General features: G+C 48.8%; 1 protein-coding gene across 1 annotated transcript; it reads right to left on the reverse strand.

The window, feature by feature from the left end:
• Nucleotides 1-1,193: 1,193 nt before the first annotated feature.
• On the reverse strand, nt 1,194-4,111 carry LOC123099006 (transcription factor bHLH57). The gene is made up of 4 exons (XM_044521113.1): nt 3,852-4,111; nt 3,062-3,463; nt 2,593-2,970; nt 1,194-1,717 (listed from the first exon to the last, which is right to left on the reverse strand). Exons 1-4 carry the CDS (start codon nt 3,891-3,893, stop codon nt 1,628-1,630), a joined length of 912 nt encoding a protein of 303 aa, XP_044377048.1. The 5' UTR covers nt 3,894-4,111; the 3' UTR covers nt 1,194-1,627.
• Nucleotides 4,112-20,097: the final 15,986 nt, after the last annotated feature.

The raw sequence follows: 20,097 nt of genomic DNA on the forward strand, positions 1-20,097 counted from the left end.
ATGCAATGAATTCATTCAATGGCATATGCAACTAATTGATCCATGTAACGAACAAAGGGATACAAAATGGAGCAAAATTTCTATCGTCTCCTGCTGGGACATTCTGCGGAATAGGAGCTGGGCAGACCAGGCGCTCCGACGCTGGCCGTGCTTGTCCATGCCCGTTGGAGTTGCGGCTAGCTGCACAAGTCGTCGTCTGGCACCCGCGTTTCCGTAAATCTGTATGGAATTCATTGTCGATGGTAGGATGGAGAGATGCGGGGTAACCGGGCACAGCAGAGGGATCACATCGTCCTCGAGGTCCACAACATCCTAGGTTGGAACTCTCTGAGCTGCCCCCCCTCTCTCTCTCTCTCTCTCTCTCTCTCTCTCTCTCCCCCTCTTGTTGCTTCCTTCGCCGCTCCATCCAGTCAATGTTCTACGGCTTGCAGCTCGTTGCCATGCGCGAGAGCCCCATAAACGACACCGAGGCAACATCCATGGCGGCCGTGGGGGGCGGGGTACCCGACGATGACATCTATGGTGGCGAGTGGAGGTGACGGTGCCGATGGGGGAGCAAGGGTGGATGATGGCGACGACTAGAACGCGGAAGAAGGGTGCCCGGGCCTCCTCATATTTGCCCCAAATTTAGGTGTAGCTAGTCAACGTACCAACGTTGCAATGCAGTACCTATAGCTGTAGCTAGTCAGTCTATAGATGAGCAGCCGGGGCCGCACACGCACGGGGCGACACGGCACGGCACGGTACAGCCGGGCAGGGCAAGCGCACGCCGATAACGATCGAGGCTGAAACCGGAGGCGCGCGGGATCAGAAGAGAAACAGAATCGAATCGGCTATGGCGAAAGTAAACCAGAAGCTCTCGCGTCACCCGCAATGATGGAACAGCACAGCACAGGGCAGGGCAGGCAGGCATTGACCCGCCAGCGCTGCCGTGCCCCGCCGAGCGTGTCGCGTAGGGCTATGCACCGGCACAGGCACAGCTAGCCTGTTGCCGATAGCCCCCTCCCAAAGGCAAGGGCCAGCGCTAGAGTACATGGCAACAGCGCCCGATGAGACAAAGCCTGCCCCTCCTCCCGGAGAGAGGCAGGGCAGAGGCAGAGCCCGGCTGGCTGCAGCGACAGCACAGGACGCGCGCGCGGGCAGGCCAGGCCAGAAAGCCGCATGCATGCGCCGCACGGAATGGAACAGCGATATCAGAATCGTAGTACGTACCACGTACGATAGAGAATGGATGGATGTAACCACACGGCGACCGGACCGCAAAGCGAGGCTCGAGGGCCGAGGAAGAAGAAGAGGAAAAAAGGAAAAAAAGACGCACTGTTGCTTGCTCTTCTCCCCTGCCGCGGCCGGCCGGGTGAGCAGCGGCCGTGCATGTTACTACAGGCTAGCTAGCGGCAGTAGAGCTAGCATGCAGCCGTGGCCGCGGGCCCGCCGTGCTCTGACGCCATGGCCGTCGCGGCCTCCTCCGTCTCCGTGCTCATCTGCTCTGCCACTTTGACTTATCGTCGCCTACTACGTGTTGCGTGCCCAGCTGCTCGCTCAGGCTCCTTGAACTACGGGGTAGTACGTTAGCTTCGGCGTCGACGTCGTCGTCGCCCACTCGCCGTCCGGCCGGTGCGCGCCTCGGCTAGCAGCATGAGCCGGCGGCGTAGGCGAAGATCTGGTGCACCACCGTGGCCACCTCGTCCGCCGTCGACACCTCGCACCCGTCCTCCATCTGCGCGGTCACAGGCACACACGGCATTAGAAGCAATCACAAATTACCGTAGAAAACCACCCTACACATCGGGGAAACATGGCACCGGCCACTGGGGATACGTACAAAGATTGTTAGGTCTGGCATGCATGCATGCATGTAGCCAGTGACTCAGTGTATTTAGGTTGTTTTGTTCGTTTGATCCATGACAAGAGGAAAAAGACACTGGACGAAAGCTGGGGCTTGTAACCACGTAGTTGTCGATTAAACAGAGCTGTCTGTACGGTGTACCCGGCGGCGTATATCGTATCCCAGACGCTCCAGCTACATACTCCAACCTACACCATCTCTAACGGAAAAGTGTACGTACGTACGTACGAATGGCCACTACCGATCTCGCTCGAAATCCCACGCCACGCTCCAGTCCATCCGCAAAAACGGCGACTTCGCTTTCCGCAGGCAGGTACCACACACGATGACACGCATCATGCATCATGGAACCCAGACACAAGTGTAGCAATCAGTTTTGTCAATTTTGATTCTAGCTTTTTATCCAACGAAAACCAAGACTCATTTGACTGTACTCAGTAGAAGCAGCAACGAAATTCGGTCTATTTTTGAATTAGCTAGTTTTTTTCCAACCTCGTTCAAATTTCTAAGGGCGTGCGTTCAACTGTTGATCAAGCTATGGACCAAAAATAGGTAGCCTTGTTTCCTAGTAATCAAATTGTTAAGGCAACTATCGTCTGTAATGAGAACAAAATGGCGACTATTCATTTGCGGCAGTGAAATGCAGTGAAGAACGAAAACGCTGGAGCAGGAAAGCAACGGGCGGCCGGTTAAAGTTGAGTACAGTCAAGACGGGACGTTAACTGGTGTAGCTTTGAGATGACTACCTTAAGGTTGAAGCAGTAGACCACGGCGTCGTGGCCCACGGAGGTGACGGCGAGGTGCAGCACGGCCATGCGGAGGTTCTCCATGGCGGCCACGGCGCGCACGAGCCGCCCCGGCCACCGCCTCCCCGCGACGCGCACCCGCACGTGGCCCCCCACCGCGGCCATCGCCTCCACGTCCACGCCTCCGCCGACGCCGCCGGCCTGGGAGAAGCTCGTGTACTGCGGCGACACGAACACGCCGTCCGACGCCGCCGTGGCCGCCGTCCCCACGGGCCCCTCGCCGCGATGCGCCGCCGCCAACGCCTGCAGCGCCACCAGCTGCTGCTCCAGCTGCTTCACGTAGTCGATGGCTCCCCCCACCACCGTCGCTTGGTCACCCTAGGGCGCATTCATTGCAAAAGTACGTAAGACCGGGGAGGGTTCTTGCGGCGACAAATTAATCTCATTTGATGAGTGCGCCATGGCTTACCCGTGGGATGTAATCGGAGGGGATGAGGGCGCGGAGGGAGGCGAGGTGGTCGTTCATGAGGCGGCGGCGGTTGCGCTCGACGGCGATGTGCGTCATCCGCTGGCACTCGGCCTCCTCCGGCTTCTTGCGCTTCTCCGGCGGGGGCGCGCGCGGGCGCGTCCGCGGCCGCTTCCTCCGCTTCGCGGCCAGCGCCTCGACCACCGGGGGCGCCGGCAGCTGCGTGACGCAGCTCTCGAGCAGGTCGACGTCGGACGCAGCCGGCCGGCACGCGAAGCCAGCGGCGGCTCCGTAGGACTCCCGCTTCACCCCTGGTCCGCCGTCCCCCATGGCGGCGCCCTGGAGCAGCGCCAAGAAAGGCACCTGCGCGGCGCTGGCGCTCGCCGCCGCCTGGTCCGCCCAGCACTGATCCATGACCACCACCACCACCATGAGCCGAGAAGAAGAACCGGCAACAGCACAGGGAGGAAAGCAACACGTTAGCAAGAAGAAGCAACCCCGGCAACGCCATAAAAGAGACGCTACGACGAGGCATTGAATGGCGCGAGCGTGCGCGGACAGGGCTAGTTAGGCTAGCCATCACCAGGCCGGGCCATTGGAGCAGCACTAAACTAGAGTAAACGCACGCAGGGGAAGGGAAGGGAAGGGAAGCTGTCATGCCGAGCGAGCAGTGGCAGTTAAGACGACGCTCGCTCCATACCAGAGACCTGGAATGGAAGCTGGGCGCGCGCGCGCGCACGCACGCTCAATTACTGAGGCGAATTGAAGGGGAGGACGGAGGTGCGGGGCTTACCAGGGAGGTGATGATGGGGCCTTGCAGCTGCATCCTCTCCATTACTGTTAGATGGAGCGTGTCTCCACACCGAACAGGGGTGGCAATAACTGCGCTAATGAGTAATGAGCCCCTGGGGCAGCGAGCGAGCGAGCAAGCAACAGCTCCTTCTCCTCTCTTGCTGCTCCTCTTCTCTTCCTTCTTCTCCAGTGTAAGTGGAGCAGCTCTACTGTTGCAATAAATATGGGCTCCCCTCCCTCCCTCCCTCTCCACTCTACAGCTGGTGCTACTTGTAGCAGCAGTGGCAAGGCAAAGGCAAGGGAGGGCAACAACCTAAGATAGGGGACGGAGGAGTTGTCTCTTGTTGCATGTGTGGGGGTGAGAGGGAGAGAGAGATGGATGGATGGATGAAGCTGGTAGGCCATGGCAATGGCAGGAGGGATTAATTTGAAGCGATTGATCAGTGTAACAAGGTAATGAGTTATTGGCGGTGCAGGCAGCGGCAGGGGACTGAGGAGGAAGAGGGTATGGACCGGGGATTGGCACGGGGGCTTTGTCCGGCCCGAGGACAGCGGCAGGCGACGGGTGGGGGCCGGCAGCTCCGCCCGCTTTGCGCCCCTGCCTTGGCCGCCGTCCAGGTCTCTCTTTGCCATAGCTTCTACTCGCTCCGTAAGAAATATAATACTAGCGTTTAGATCACTAAAGTAAGCCAAAAGATAGAAATGAAAGCTGTTCCCGTAGAATGAGATTAGATCCCGCAAGTGAGCTATTTATACCAAGCTTACAAGAAGCAAAGTTGAAACGGGAACGCGCCGAGCCAAACGAACGACACATTTGTCTGTTTTTTGTTCGTTTGGATCGGCCACCCGTTTCGTGTCCGTCCTCTTTTTGATATGGGTCAGCAGTGCACCCAACGCGTCGATCCCATATTTGCCGGTGTGATCGGCTGACCTCCATTTTCAATAAACACTTTGCATATTTCACAAGCAAATACTCCCTCCGTTCCTAAATATAAGTCTTTCTAGAGATTCCAACGAGTGACTACATACGAAGCAAAATGAGTGAATCTACGCTCTAAAATATGTCTACATACATCTGTATATTGTAGTCCATTTGAAATGTCTAAGACTTATATTTAGGAACGGAGGGAGTATATAGTTTCACAAGGAACCATAGTTCTCACAACCAAATATAAATCACAGTTTTACAAGCCTGAATATAAATTAAATTGTTCTCACATAGTTTTAGAAGCCAAATAAAAATGATACATCTATTGGTTGCCAACCTGAGCCCACATATTCTCCACCAAATCATTTTGCAGCTGCATGTGAGTTTCCCACTCATGCATTTCATGATGTAATTGGGTGAACTGTTCAAACGTTGCCGCTCCTTCATGCTCAGGCACAACATTCTCACCCTGAAACTGAAACCCTTAATCGTAGATACGTTTCGAACGCTCATCTTCTACGATCATATTGTGCATGATCACACAACCAGTCATCACCTCCCACAACTTCTTCGTGTTCTAAGTCCCAGCAGGATACCGAACGATGCCCCATCGAGATTGCAAAACACCAAAGGCACGCTCCACGTCCTTCCTAGCACTCTCTTGCTCTTGAGCGAATCTTTTCCTCTTCTCTCCAACAGGGTTGGGGATTGTCTTCACAATAGTGGTCCACTGAGGATAGATACCGTCACCTAGGTAGTATCCTTTATCGTAGTTGTGGCCGTTGATGGTAACATTCACCGGTGGGCTGTTGCCTTCGACAAGCCTTTCAAACACCGGCGAGCATTGAAGCACGTTGATATCATTTTGTGATCCGGCCATGTCGAAGAAAGAGTGCCAGATCCAGAGATCTTGAGATGCCACGGCCTCAAGTATGACAGTGCAAGCCCTGACATGACCCTTATACTGCCCTTGCCAAGCAGAAGGGCAGTTCTTCCACTCCGAGTGCATGTAGTTGATACGTCTCCAACGTATATATAATTTTTTATTGTTCCATGCTATTATATTATCCATCTAGGATGTTTTATATGCTATTTTATATGATTTTTGGGACTAACCTATTAACCTAGAGCCCAGTGCCAGTTTCTGTTTTTCCTTGTTTTTGAGTTTTACAGAAAAGGAATACCAAAAGGAGTCCAATTGACGTGCCAATTTTTGATGATTTTTATGGACCAAAAGAAGCCCCTGGAGTAAAAGAGTTGGGCCAGAAGAGTCTCGAGCCATCCACGAGGGTGGGGGCCGCGCCCTACCCCCCTGGGCGCGTCCCCCTATCTCGTGGACGACTTGGAGACCCCCCCTGACGTGAGACCTACGCCAAAAATTCCTATAAATACAGAAACCTCCAGAAAATAACCTAGACCGGGAGTTCCGCCGCCGCAAGCCTCTGTAGCCACCAAAAACCAATCGGGACTTTGTTCCGGCACCCTTCCGGAGGGGGGATCCCTCACCGGTGGCCATCTTCATCATCCCGGCACTCTCCATGACGAGGAGGGAGTAGTTCACCCTCGGGGCTGAGGGTATGTACCAGTAGCTATGTGTTTGATCTCTCTCTCTCTCTCTCTCTCTCTCTCTCTCTCTCGTGTTCTTGATTCGGCACGATCTTGATGTGTCGCGAGCTTTGCTATTATAGTTGGATCTTATGATGTTTCTCCCCCTCTACTCTCTTGTAATGGATTGAGTTTTCCCTTTGAAGTTATTTTATCGGATTGAGTCTTTAAGGATTTGAGAACACTTGATGTATGTCTTGCATGTGCTTATCTGTGGTGACAATGGGATATTCACGTGATATACTTGATGTCTGTTTTGGTGATCAACTTGCGGGTTCTGTGACCTTGTGAACTTATGCATAGGGGTTGGCACACGTTTTCATCTTGACTCTCCGGTAGAAACTTTGGGGCACTCTTTGAAGTTCTTTGTGTTGGTTGAATAGATGAATCTGAGATTGTGTGATGCATATCATATAATCATACCCACGGATACTTGAGGTGACATTGGAGTATCTAGGTGACATTAGGGTTTTGGTTGATTTGTATCTTAAGGTGTTATTCTAGTACGATCTCTATGATAGATCAAACGGAAAGAATAGCTTCATGTTATTTTACTACGGACTCTTGAATAGATTAATCAGAAAGAATAACTTTGAGGTGGTTTCGTACCCTACAATAATCTCTTCGTTTGTTCTCCGCCATTAGTGACTTTGGAGTGACTCTTTGTTGCATGTTGAGGGATAGTTATATGATCCAATTATGTTATTATTGTTGAGAGAACTTGCACTAGTGAAAGTATGAACCTAGGCCTTGTTTCCTAGCATTGCAATACCGTTTGTGCTCACTTTTATCATTAGTTACCTTGCTGTTTTTATATTTTCAGATTACAAAAACCCATATCTACCATCCATATTGCACTCGTATCACCATCTCTTCGCCGAACTAGTGCACCTATACAACTTACCATTGTATTGGGTGTGTTGGGGACACAAGAGACTCTTTGTTATTTGGTTGCAGGGTTGCTTGAGAGAAACCATCTTCATCCTACGCCTCCCACGGACTGATAAACCTTAGGTCATCCACTTGAGGGAAATTTGCTACTGTCCTACAAACCTCTGCACTTTGAGGCCCAACAACGTCTACAAGAAGAAGGTTGCGTAGTAGACATCAGCGGTCTATGCTGCCAAGCATCCCTGTGAAGCTCCTGCTGGCATTCACCGCCAACAAGTGGGATGTATCTTGAGGAGTTAGCTTTCTCAAGTACTCAGGGCCAAACACAGCAATCACAACGTTGCAGAACTTGTACATGGAGTCTAGGCATGTAGACTCGCTCATATAGACGTACTCATCAATGAGATCATCGGGCACTCCGTATGCAAGCATCTGGACGGCTGCAGTGCATTTCTGATAAGAGGAGAAGCCAATCTTTCCAAGGGCATCATCTTTGCACTTGAAATAGTCAGCGTAGCCGACCACCCACTCTCAAATACGGTCGGAAAGATGCCTACTCATACGGAAACGGCGGTGGAATTTCTGATGTTTGAACAACGGGTTCGTTGTGTCAAAGTAGTCCTTCCAAAGAATGAAATGCCCGCTCTCTCGGTTGTGATTCAACGGAAGGTGCCCCGGAATGGAGCCACGAAACAACGGCCGCTGGCTATTGAGGTGGTTATGGACCAACACGGCAGTCAAGATCTCCTCCTCCTCATCGGATGAGGAATCGTTGGAGTCGCAAAGGAAATTGTGGAAAAAGAACTCGTCGGCGGAGTCCATTTTCTACGTTGGCAAACTTTCGAACAGCTTGCGGGCGTCGACGAAGGTGTCGGCCGGTGAAGGGAGTCGCGCCGCCCTCGGACCAGCTGGCTGCCCTGGCGGCGTCCGACGAGCATGCCGATGTCAGGAGGAAGAAGTTCGCGGGGCGGCGAGGCGGCTTCTTGGTCGCGGTTGTGTCAGGGAGTGGGGGTGGGCAGCTTTCGGATCTCCGACGGTGGGACGGCGGTGGCGGCGACGTGGGAGGTGGCGGCGTTGTAGGGGGATGTTGCGGCACCGGCAGCTGGCAGAGCCACCGGAAAATGGGCGACGGCGGCGACGACGAAGGAGGCGGGCGAGGGTTTGCTGTTGGAATGGGAGAGGATGGCCGATGTGCCACCGACTAGCGGGCCAGGTGGGAGTAGGCGGGCGTCGCACACGTCTGTTTCGTGTCCGCGCCGACGCAAATAAGGCTCAAAATAGGGCCGGGAATAGGTTGGCAGGCGAACAAAAAACGGATGCGTGTTCGTTTGGGTCGGCGCGTTGGGTCGACCATTTTGTCCGCGCCAACTCAAACGGACACGCAAGGACGAAATGGGTCGCCGCGCTAGAGTTGCTCTAAGTGCCCTTATATTTCTAAAAATAGGGTTTTTTTCTGAAGAAAGTAAAATCGCGTTGTTCTGTTGGAAGTTGTAACACGCGGCTTTTATTTAGGAAGGCCAGATCGCATGTGTTTCATCCCGATATGAAGTGGTGTTTTCAGGGGACGTTGAGTTAGGGCAAAATGGATAAATTTGACCTAAAAGCGAAACTATTTCACAAATTGAACCGTCGGTGAAACATTCACCAGCTGATCTTTTTGTGCAGCGTCCGATAATAAGGCGCTGCACTCTACAGAGCAACGCCTTACTGACAGGCGCTGCACGCCTAGCTAGCAAGGCACCCTGGGTTCAGGCCCGGCCCTACCCCTGGTCGTGCGGCGCCTAACCGACGGGCGCCACACTACCATCTGCAGCGCCTAGACGAAGGGCGTTGCACAATGAATTAAGTCGCCGCGGCCTTGCCCTCCCCATTCGACCCACCCATTTGTTCGTTCCAGTACTAGAGAGCAGCGCGGCGGCAGCCATCTGCTCTCCCCCTCAATCCCCTCTCCAAAATCCTTCTCATCTAAAGTTTTCGGCCGTGGAATTCTTCCCTAGTTCCTCCTACAAGGTAAACTCGTCCGATCCCCTTCCTTTTATCCGTAAAATTGTTCACGTTTTTCATATTTGTGCAAGTTTGGGTGAAACCCTTGATTTGCTTGGATTCAAAATTTATATGTTAAATTGAAATAGTGTAGTGTGATTTAGGATTTCTAGATGATTTGCAATGGAATCCTAATGTTGTTGATTTGTATTGTCAATCTTGGTTCCATAGTAATTTGTATGTATTTATGGAAAAGAAGTCACATAGGAAGTCATATTTGGTTGTTGAGTATTAGAATAATATTTAATCCTAGTTTGCTCATATTTTATTCTTGAGTATATATGGAAAAGAAGTCACATAGGAAGTGTTTTAGAAAGTCACATAGAACTCTAGTTTTGTTTAGATGAATATTCCTTTTTATTACATATGTATGATTGTTGTTTATTAATGTTGAGTACTAGATAAGTATTTAAATTTCTTTTAGTACCTATTGGAAATGATGCTTCCGTAGGAATTTGTCTTTATATATGAAATAATTCTCGCATGTAAAATAATAATAGTAAGTGTTTTAGTTTTCTAATATATGTTTATTGTTTGAAATATGTAGGATGGTGTGGTTTCTTGACGATTACTATGGCGTTGAACACCGGGCCTATAGGATGTCGATGAAGAAGGAGGTAATAATCGTACTAGTTGGTATTTTGTAGTATGTGTTTATTTCAAATAGACACGCCTTAATAGTCGGACTTGCTTGTTTGCGGAAGCTTTTACCTCTGAAGGTTAACACGAAGTCCAAAGCCCTAACATAGATAGCAAACAATAACCCTAACCCCAACTTAGCAAGAACCATAACCCTAACCCTAACATACTACAAACCCTAACCCAAACCCCTTCATGACAAGAACTATAGCCCTAACCCTAACATACTAGGAAGCCTAACCCTAGCAAAATGGCAAACAATCATCTCACATTTCCATTCAAATTTAAAAATCCATGAAGAACTAGGGTTTTCCTAACCCTAGCAAGAATTGAGCAATGTGAGCATTTTTCGGATGAAAACGAGGGGATCGGAGAAGATTTCCTTGAGGGAGGGACTGGGGTCCAAATCCACGGACAAAACCTTCAGATTCCAACGATGGGGAAGGATTTGAGAGGGGGGAGAGAGGAAATCGGGGGGAGAGCACAATCTGTTGTGGGGTTGGGGTGGGGGGTGCATGTGGGGGGTGGCTAGGTGGGCCGCACCTGGCTAGGTAAGTGAATGTGCAGCGCCTAACGCATAGGCATTGCACTTGACAAGTGTGACGCCTTTCGTCTAGGCGCTGCTCATGGTAGTGTGGCGCCTGTCGGCTAGCCGCTGCACGACCAGGGTGGGGCCGGGCCTGGACCCGGGGTGCCACACTGGCCAGGCATGCCACGCCTGTCAGTAAGCCGCTGCACAAAAGGGTCAGTTGGGTGACTTAGTTTCACCGACGGTTTAGTTTGTGAGTTAGTTTCGCTCTTAGGTCAAATTTGTCCATTTTGCCTTGAGTTAGTATATCCACATGAATGAACAGTGAAATGTAAAATGTTCAAAAAAATGTTTAGTTTTTATATGGCAAACATTGTTGAATGCTTCCCTTGCATGCAAAGTTTCGTAAAGTAAAAACATTACTAATACTCCGGGCAGAAAAAATAAAATTGATGATGCAAATTGCTATTTTAAAGCATTTTGAAGCACTATTTGTTTTTTCTTGAGACCTCTACGAATGTCATTCCATCATGAAACTCTGCACACATGTAAAACATTCGCCAATGTTTGTCACAAATTAAATCCGGAATTTTTGTAGCTATATTTCGCATTTAACCACCCAGGAGCAGGACAAGTCTTATCTTGTAGCACCTTTTTTACGGTAGATCTTCCACCGATTGCACCCATTACTTCGAGGGAATCCACCGTGGTGTTCTCCGAAGATAGTCCCCAAGAACACCAACAGAGGGGAAAGGATAGTGTTTTGGTGCTCGGGCTACATGGCGCCTTTTTTTGAAACATTCAAAAATCACGTTTTAAAGTTTTTAAAAATTCTGAAAAAAATCAATATTGACATATGAATGTGTACAGATGTATAACGTTTCATCAAAAAATACATTGATTCGTGAGCTTCACAAAAAAGTGAAAATCATTGGTTTTATATAGTGAAGATCGAGTGCACATACTGTTCTTTGTTTCCAATGTCAAAGATTTGCCTTTTTTTTTGGGAACAAAGATTTGCCTTTTTGTGTAGCCCGCATGTCAGTATATTTCGTCATGAATTTTTGCAAACATGCAGTGTACATCCGTATGATACTGTGGATTTTTTCAGAATTTTTGAAGCACTGCAACACTAGTTTTGTATGTTAAAAAAACGAGCTCCATGTACCTCGAGTACCAAAACAAATTTTCGGTCTCAAGAGTTTATATAATTTTTTTATTATGGTGTCTCCAATTGTAGCAGGCCGACGGTTCCATTCCTGCCGCAATCTGGGTGTACGGTGGCTATGACGGTGGAGCCGACCAAAAGAGACACACCACGCGAGGAAAGAGGAGGGGAGGCGGAGGAGAAATTTTTCTAAGAAGTGAAGTTGGTTGCTCAAATTTGAATGAGAGGGGCAAAGTTTGAGTCTTAACTCCTGAAATTTTTATGGAGATAACTGTTTGAGTGATCTCACCTTAGGGCATCCCAATGTCGTCCCTCAAAACACCTGCATACGTCAAGACCGAGCTGTCCAAAAGTAGCTTGCCATCCAATGTGGGCCCCAATTTGTCTGCGGACTCGTTCGTATGCCTGAATTCCTACAAACCGACCGCAAACTAGGGGGGGGGGGGGTTGCAGGAGTTCGGGCCACCGCCACATACGCGTCCGCAAATGGGGTCCCACCCAATAACATCTCGCATGCTCGCGCCCTCTTTTGTGCGACCACACCTCCACTCCCTGTGCCACATTTTTTTTTTGAAACAAGGCCAAAGATTTGCCATTTTCATTAATTAAGAAGAAGGTTTAGACATAAGCCGCAAAATGGGAAAATAAAGTTCTACTCTCGCGACATAAGTAGGCTCAAATGCTTGGCTCCAGCAAGCGCCCAGAGGTGGGCTTCCTCCTTGATTCTGCTGACGATGATCGCTGTTGGAGCGGCTGTGTTGCAAAAAATTCTTGCATTTCGTTCCTTCCAAATTTCCCATGAGACCAGCATCATAATCGAAGCAAGGGTCTTACTGTGTTGGTGTCCCGCGCCAACAACCTTGATCGTGCAAGCTCTAACCGAATCCTCGTTCGCCAAGTCAGTGGCGTGTAGTCGTATATGCCAAGCCAGACGGTGATCTCGTTCCAGACTCGAACTAAGAATCGACACTGAAATAACAGGTGGGCTGCAAACTCTTGCACTTGTTTGCGGAGGGGGAAAAGGCCACGGTTAGGCCATCCGCTTCGTGTCAGTCGATCTGCTGTCCAAACTCGGTTCTGAAGAACTAACCAAGCAAATAATTTGCACTTCGGAGGGGCTCACATCTTCCAGATCGTGGCATGGTTGGGGCTATATGTTAGGCCCGCAAAATGCGCCAAGTATGCCGTTGACGTCGAGTACTCCCCCATTTGTAGTGAATTTACATGATATAGTGTCTTGCCTATCATTTCTGAGAGTAACATCAGCAATCATCTCCCAAAGTTTAGCAAACTGTTGTGTATGTGTCAATCATCTCCCAAAGTTTAGCCCTTGTTGGGTGTTAATCTGGTGAATCCAAGAGTTATTGTCCAGAGCCTTACTAACCACACATGCCTTCCTTTTTGATATCTCGAAAATCTTAGGTGTGATGACTCTGGGCCTAAGACCATCAAGCCAAGAGGATTCCCAAAATTCAGTTGTCTTACCATCACCGATGAACATCGTTGTGGCCGCCGCAAAAAGATCCTTATCACTGTCAGTACATGGCGTACCCATCCCAGCCCATGTTTTGGCGGATCAGCTCATTCGAACCAAAGCCAACAAAGACGTAGAGCAGAAGCCAAATTTTCCAGGTCTAACACACCCAACCCCCCATAGATCTTGGGCTTGCACATGAGGTTCCAGTTAACTTTACATTTGCCTCCCGTCACCGTATCGCAACCCGCCCATAAATAGGCGCGCCTCAGACTATCAATCTTTTTGCTAACTTCAACCGGGAGGTCAAGTGGTGTGAGGTGGTATATAGCAATGGCTGTGAGGACTGCTTTGACCAAGACAATGTGCACTGGTGTTGGCACGTGCATGGCCGACCAGGGGGTAGTTTGGCAGCCACCTTATGCTACAAGAACTTAAAATGAATTCACTTGAGTCTCTTAATTGACAGTGTAAGGCCAAGATATCACATTGGAAAGGAGGTCCTGACTGTAGGGAAGGCCTAGAGGATGTCATCAAGATCGATGTTGGCACATCGAATGGACGCCACAAGGCTTTTGCTGCAGTTGGTGACTAAGCCAGTAACATCGCCAAAGGAGCTGAGAGTGGATGCATCCTGGCCCAGAGCAGACGTGACCGGGTACTGGAGCCGGCATCGAAGCAGCGCGCCGCCTGCGATGCATCTGCTCGATCTCCGCACAAGTTCAATGCTGGAGCGACATGGCTGCTTTGTACCGCACTGAAGCCGTCCGCCCATCTCTCGTCCTACCAGCATTAAACATGCACGGCGGCCGAGAAACCCACTTCGGCTCCAGCATTGAAACAGACCGCTGCTTGGCCTAGCCGACACAATGAATTCATGCCGGACAGATCCCGACGTCGGTCGGGTGCACTCCTTCCGGAATGGCGGAGGGCAATGCGGACTGCCATATCCTCCTCCATCCCTCAGGAGACGACACCGCATTCAACAGTCCCGGAGTGGTCGGAGTCAGATCCGCTGCCTGCCATGCCGGAGAGGGCCGGAGACTGCTGGAAGGGAGCTTGGGGTGGAGTGGGGTGGAATGGAATGGGTAGGGTTTGATCCGAGGAGCGGATGGCGGGATGGAATGGGATGAGCAAGCGTGGGCCGGATTCGATGTGACGGACGCACCCGAACCTTTCCATATCCACCCTAGATTTGAGCTGGATATGAGGTGCGTTTGGGGCCGGCATGAGACGTCCGTCTGAGTCGAGTTTTCTTAACATACTAGTGGCCCGACCGTACGAGGGTTTGAGGAGTCCAATTGTACATGTTCTTAGGCCTCGGGATAGCACTGCGCTACAGTGCTAAAGACCGGAAGGATGCCCTCCTCTTCCTCCCTCCCTCTAGTGTATACACGTACGCTTTAATTAAAGGAGTGAGATTGATGATCGGTCTCCACGCTCTTGTAGGTACGTATATAATGTACTGTACTAGTTTGGAGTGCTGCCAAAGTACGTAGCATCTGCACGGTCCATATACACGGCAGAGGCATGTGGGCGATCGCACATACATACAACGAACGCATGATGGATGGGACATCGACGGATGAATCGGACCACTTGCGTCTCGTATTCTCTGAGGAAGCCCGATCCGATCGGTCGATGGCTACATGCACTGCCCTCATGTGGCTACCCCTACCTGTACGTACTACATATAGGTTTGTTTTAGCTTCTAACTAGTATATGCATGCCAGCCGGTAAACTCCAGACGCATGATGTAACTTACAGTATCATCATATCAGTACGTACTTGCTTAGCTAGTACCCCTCTATATAGCTAGGCAGATGCGTAATGTCACGGTACATGTACATCAAGAGAGTAAATAGCGTAAAACTACTAGTTTACAGGCTTTGGTTCCAAAAAACTACCATTTTTTAAATTTTCTCAGAAAGCTACCGAACGCGCGGTCCGCTGTTTCAAAAAACCCAAACCTGCGGTGACTAGCGTTTTAACCGTTTTCCTGACGGACTGGGCCCATTTGCAGCCCACGTGGCCACGCGCGCTAACGGCATGGCCGTTAACGGCCGTTAGCCGACCCGGGTCCGGTCGGAACCAAAGTGGGCGGTCGGCCACACACTCTCTCACTCCCCTCCTCTCCCCCGCGGTGACCTAGGTGGACGATGGCGGCGGCGCAGCCAAATGTCGTCGGCGGCGAGCTATTGAGGCAAGGCGGCACCGGCCAGGAGGGCGGTGGACACTCAGAGGTGGACAAATGGCTAGGCAGCTCGAGCTTCCCGGCGCAGCGGTCGCAGCAGCCATCACCGCCCGCAGCTCATGTGGATCCGGCGAGCTCAGATCCGGAAGTCCGCGCGGCTAGGGCAGTGGCGAAGCGCATCCACACTGATCCAGCAGGCGGCCACCATTGGGCGTCGTCCTTTGGTGGAGTGAGGTAAGCACTGGTCAATGTTTCTGGGTCCTTTAGTTAAAATTTCCGTGTGCTTTAGTTCAAATTAGAACTAGGGTTAGTAATTGTTTGTTCTTGGCATGCTACTTTATTTTATTGGTTAAGTCAGTGTAGAAGAAAGTGCATTTGGTTAGTTCATTTGGTCAGTGCATAGATGTTCTTGATATCTGAAGAAAGTTCAGTAATGTTCAGTGACTTAAAAAATAATTGTTTGTCAATTTAATCCTACAGCTTAGATGATGAGATTTGGGACTTGAGGCTACATTTTCAAGGAATAGATAATATGGAGAAAAAGTATTCAGTTTCCTCAGATATCAGTTATCTGACCATATTAGCATTGGTTGAGTTGGAGGGCTATGGCATGGATGCATTTCTGACTTATGTAAAGGAAGAGGGAAAGGGGTTGGAGGGTGTGGAGGCCCTGGATACTGAGGAGGCATTAGAGGAAATGCTTGACTTATTTGTTGATAAGAAGGTACTGAACATCAGTGTCAGAAAAGCTACTGATCCAAGCCCAGCTGATGAGGAACAGATCCCCATTGATCATGTTGGTGAACCTGTTGTTTACAGAGTTTCACAAGAAGGTGTTCTGTACCCTGCCTCTAATGCTAGCTTGCCATCTTTAACCCCTGATGAGCCCTACATGAGCACACAGCAAAGCAACAATTTGAACAAGGGGAAAACAGTTGTGGAAGAAGAAGATGTAGAAGAAGAAGCAGATGAAGAAGAAGAAGATGTACCAGAGGAAGAAGATGAAGTTGAAGATGACAAATCATCTTCAGATTTTGAGTTCTTTAGGGGTGATTACAGAGGGGAGAAAATTTCTTACAAAGCTTGGTGTAGGGGTGAAGATGAGGCTGGCACTGATACTGCAGAGCACTATTGTGCAGCTAACTCAGAACCTTCTGAGTTTTGGGGGGAAGAACCAATAGTTTCTGAAGATGAAGAAGTAGTGGATCCTGCTGCTGTAACTACAAAAGCAGCCAAAAAGCTTAAGCCAGTTAGAAAACCTGGCCCAACTAGCAAGTCTCACAGTGAGCCTGAGCACAACAAGTTTGAAGATTATGTCCCTGAAGCTGATGAGTACTGTTTTCCAGGTGATTTTGGCATAAGTGATGAAGAGGATGCACCAAGGCTGCCATCTGGAAGAAAGAGTAGGAAGAAGCAGAAGAAGGAGAGGAGATGGTATGATCCAAAAAGGTCTGATGCACATGAGCAGTTTTCAATGCATTTGTGCTTTGAAAATGTAGTTGAGTTCAGAGAAGCACTTAGAAATTTTCATGTGAGGACTCTTAGGAATTTTGAGTATCACAGAAATGAACCAAGTAGGGTTATTGCTTGGTGCTCTGAGAGAAAACATGGTTGTGAGTTTTACATAGTTGCCTCCAAGATAGCTCATGAGGCAACTTTCAGTATCAAGAAGATGAACCTGGATCACACTTGTGGAGCAAGTGGAGAGAATACAAAGGTGACAGTCAGTTGGGTTGCTAAGGTTTGTGAGGATACAGTCAGATCCAACCCTGGAGCTGGTGTTGACACAATTATGTCATACACAAAGAAGAAGTTTGGTGTGCATGTGCCTAAAAGCTTGGCATATAGGGCAAGGAAGCAAGCAGTTGAGGTTGTGCAAGGAGATCACAAACTCCAGTATCACAGAATAAGGGACTACCTGCAGTGTGTGCTAGATACTAACCCTGGCAGTAGGTGCATAGTAACAACACATGAGGACCCACTTAACCCAGCTCCTACCCCAAGGTTTCACTATATGTTTTACTGCTTGTTTGCATGCAAGGAGGGTTTTCTGAATGGATGCAGGCCATTTATAGGTAAGTATTCAGAAATTTATATGATTTTTAAACATTGATGTACTTAGGCACTCATGTTATCATGTTAGCAGGTCTGGATGGTTGCTTCATCAAGCTAAGCACTGGTCGGCAGATATTGGCAGCTACAGGGAGGGATGGCAACAATAACATCTTCCCAATAGCTTTTGGTGTTGTTGATAAGGAAGAGACAGACAGTTGGACATGGTTTCTCACACAGTTGAGAATAGTCATTGGAACTGGCAATAAGTTTGGCAAATACACAATTATGTCTGACAGGCAGAAGGTATTTTTCTGAACCTAGTCTTTACATTTGCCTTTACATTTGCCATGAGTAAAATATTATTCAGTAGTAACACTTAAGATTACACTACATTGAACAGGGATTGTTGAATGCAATAGATGATGTATTCCCTGACTCTCCACAAAGGTTTTGTCTTAGACATATTTATGCCAATTTTCAATCTGCTGGTTTCAGAGGAGAGGAACTTAAGAAACATTTAGATCAGGCTGCCTATTCCTTTACCAAACATGGACATGACTTAGGCATGGAGAATTTGAAAAAAGAAAGTTTAGAAGCTTGGCAGTGGTTGTCACAGATACCAGAGCATACATGGGCTAGGTATAAAATGGACACTGTGTGCAAAACAGACCTGTTAGTAAACAACCTTAGTGAGGTTTTCAATAGAATGATATTGGATGTTAGGAAGAAACCAATCAGGACTATGTTAGAGGGCATAAGAACAAAGCTGATGATTAAGTTTCAGAAGATCAGAGAGAAGACAGAGACATGCAGATGGGAAATCACACCTACTTATTCAGAGATTTTAGAAGAGGGGAAGAAGTGGGCTAAATATTGTGAAGCATACATGGCAGGGCCAGGCATATGGCAGGTCACTAGTAGCTCTGAAAACACATATTGTGTTAATTTGAACAATGAGACCTGTGACTGTAGGAGGTGGGACATGACAGTTGTCCCCTGTAGTCATGCCATTGCTGCAATGCAGAAAGTGAAGATACACCCTGAAGACTATGTTTCTGCTTTCTTCAAGAAACCCATGTATTGTGAAACATATAAGCACATAATATTCCCTGTGCCAGGTCCTGACCATTGGCCTCATACACCTGGTGATGATATTTCTCCCCCTGTTTTTAGAGAAAAGAAAGGTAAAAAACAAACTGCCAGGAGGAAAGGCCTGTTTGAGGTGCCAGCTAAAAAGGATACTTCTAGGATTGGTACAGTGACATGCAGCAACTGCAAGAAGCAAGGGCACAGGATCAACAATTGTGGTGTCCCTTTGAAACCTAAGTTCCAGATGAGGCTGAACAAGCACCAGGTATGTCCATTTTTACATTCATTGCATTGTTACATTCATTGCATTGTTACATTCATTTCATTGTTACATTCATTTCATTGTTACATTCATTTTATTTGTAGGAAAATAGAGCAAACTACTCTGAGGCTGGTTCTTCAATGGCTGCAACTGCACAAAGGCCACCAAGGGTACCTGCTGCCTCTGCACCTGCACCAACTCCTCCTCCAATAACAAGTGTGTCAACACAGACAGCTTCTAGGTCAAGGAAAAGGGCAGCTCCAGCTACAACAGCAGTACCACCACCTCTCAAGAAGAGCGGGCCCAACACCTCTTCTTCAACACTAGTACCACCTCCCAAGAAGAAGAACACAACTATTTCTGGCAATGGATCAAGGTCTTCTCCAGCAAAGAACACAAGGTCATCAAGGTCTTCTCCAGCAAAGAACACCAGGTCAGCTGCTGCCAATAGAGCTGGCAATGGATCTTTCATTGCTCCTAGACAATCTGCTACAAGTGCTGTGCAGGATGGGTCAAAGAGGGTCAGGAAGCCATCTGGGAGGGTGAAAGATTACTTTTATGCAAGTGGTAACTAGCTGAAGTGGTTGAACTCCTCTGTTATCCTAAGTTATGTATGCAAGTGCACTGTTTGATTTGGTTTGTCATAACACTGCCTCACTAAGTACTTGATACTGCATTGTTTGATTTGGTTTGTAATATGGTACTTTATGTGGATTCTGCACTTGTCTGCAACTTCAATTCATCTGCAACTTTTATCTATATGTGGATTCAACACTTGATAAATTGATGGTGCTGCTGACCAAGTGCATTATAAGATACTAAGATATGCATAACTGACCAAATGCATACATTTATTCAGAAACATCCAAATATTACATAGATAGAAAGATAGTCTCATAGATTACATCCAAATCTCACAAATACTACCAAAACTATCTCTCAAATTGACTTACAGATAGCTAGAAAGATAGATTACATCCAAATCTCACAAATATCAGTCATAGCGCTCAAAGAAACGGACCCACTTGGCCCTAGTTGCTGGATGAGGAGCCATGACTGCCCTCATCCTTGCCCACCTAATGATCTCCATGAATGACCTTCCCCTGCCGCCAGTGAAAACCAGCTCTAGTTCTTCATCATTGCACTTCTCCAGTACCTTGTCGGAGAGTCGGCGGTTGAACTCCTCTTGCTGCTCATCATGGGCCGCCTCTAGTGCCCTCTGCCTGCGCCTCCTCCTCCTCCTCTGTGCTGCTGCTGCTGTCCTAACCTCCACAGCCTCCCCCTCTTCCTCTGTGACATCTCCCATGTCAGGATCCATCTGTGGTTTTCTTTTGGGTGGCGGCTGGTGGAGTAACTGGGAAAGGGTGGGG

This window comes from Triticum aestivum, chromosome 4D (genome assembly GCF_018294505.1).
Source record: "Triticum aestivum cultivar Chinese Spring chromosome 4D, IWGSC CS RefSeq v2.1, whole genome shotgun sequence".
Classification (NCBI taxonomy): Eukaryota; Viridiplantae; Streptophyta; class Magnoliopsida; order Poales; family Poaceae; genus Triticum; species Triticum aestivum.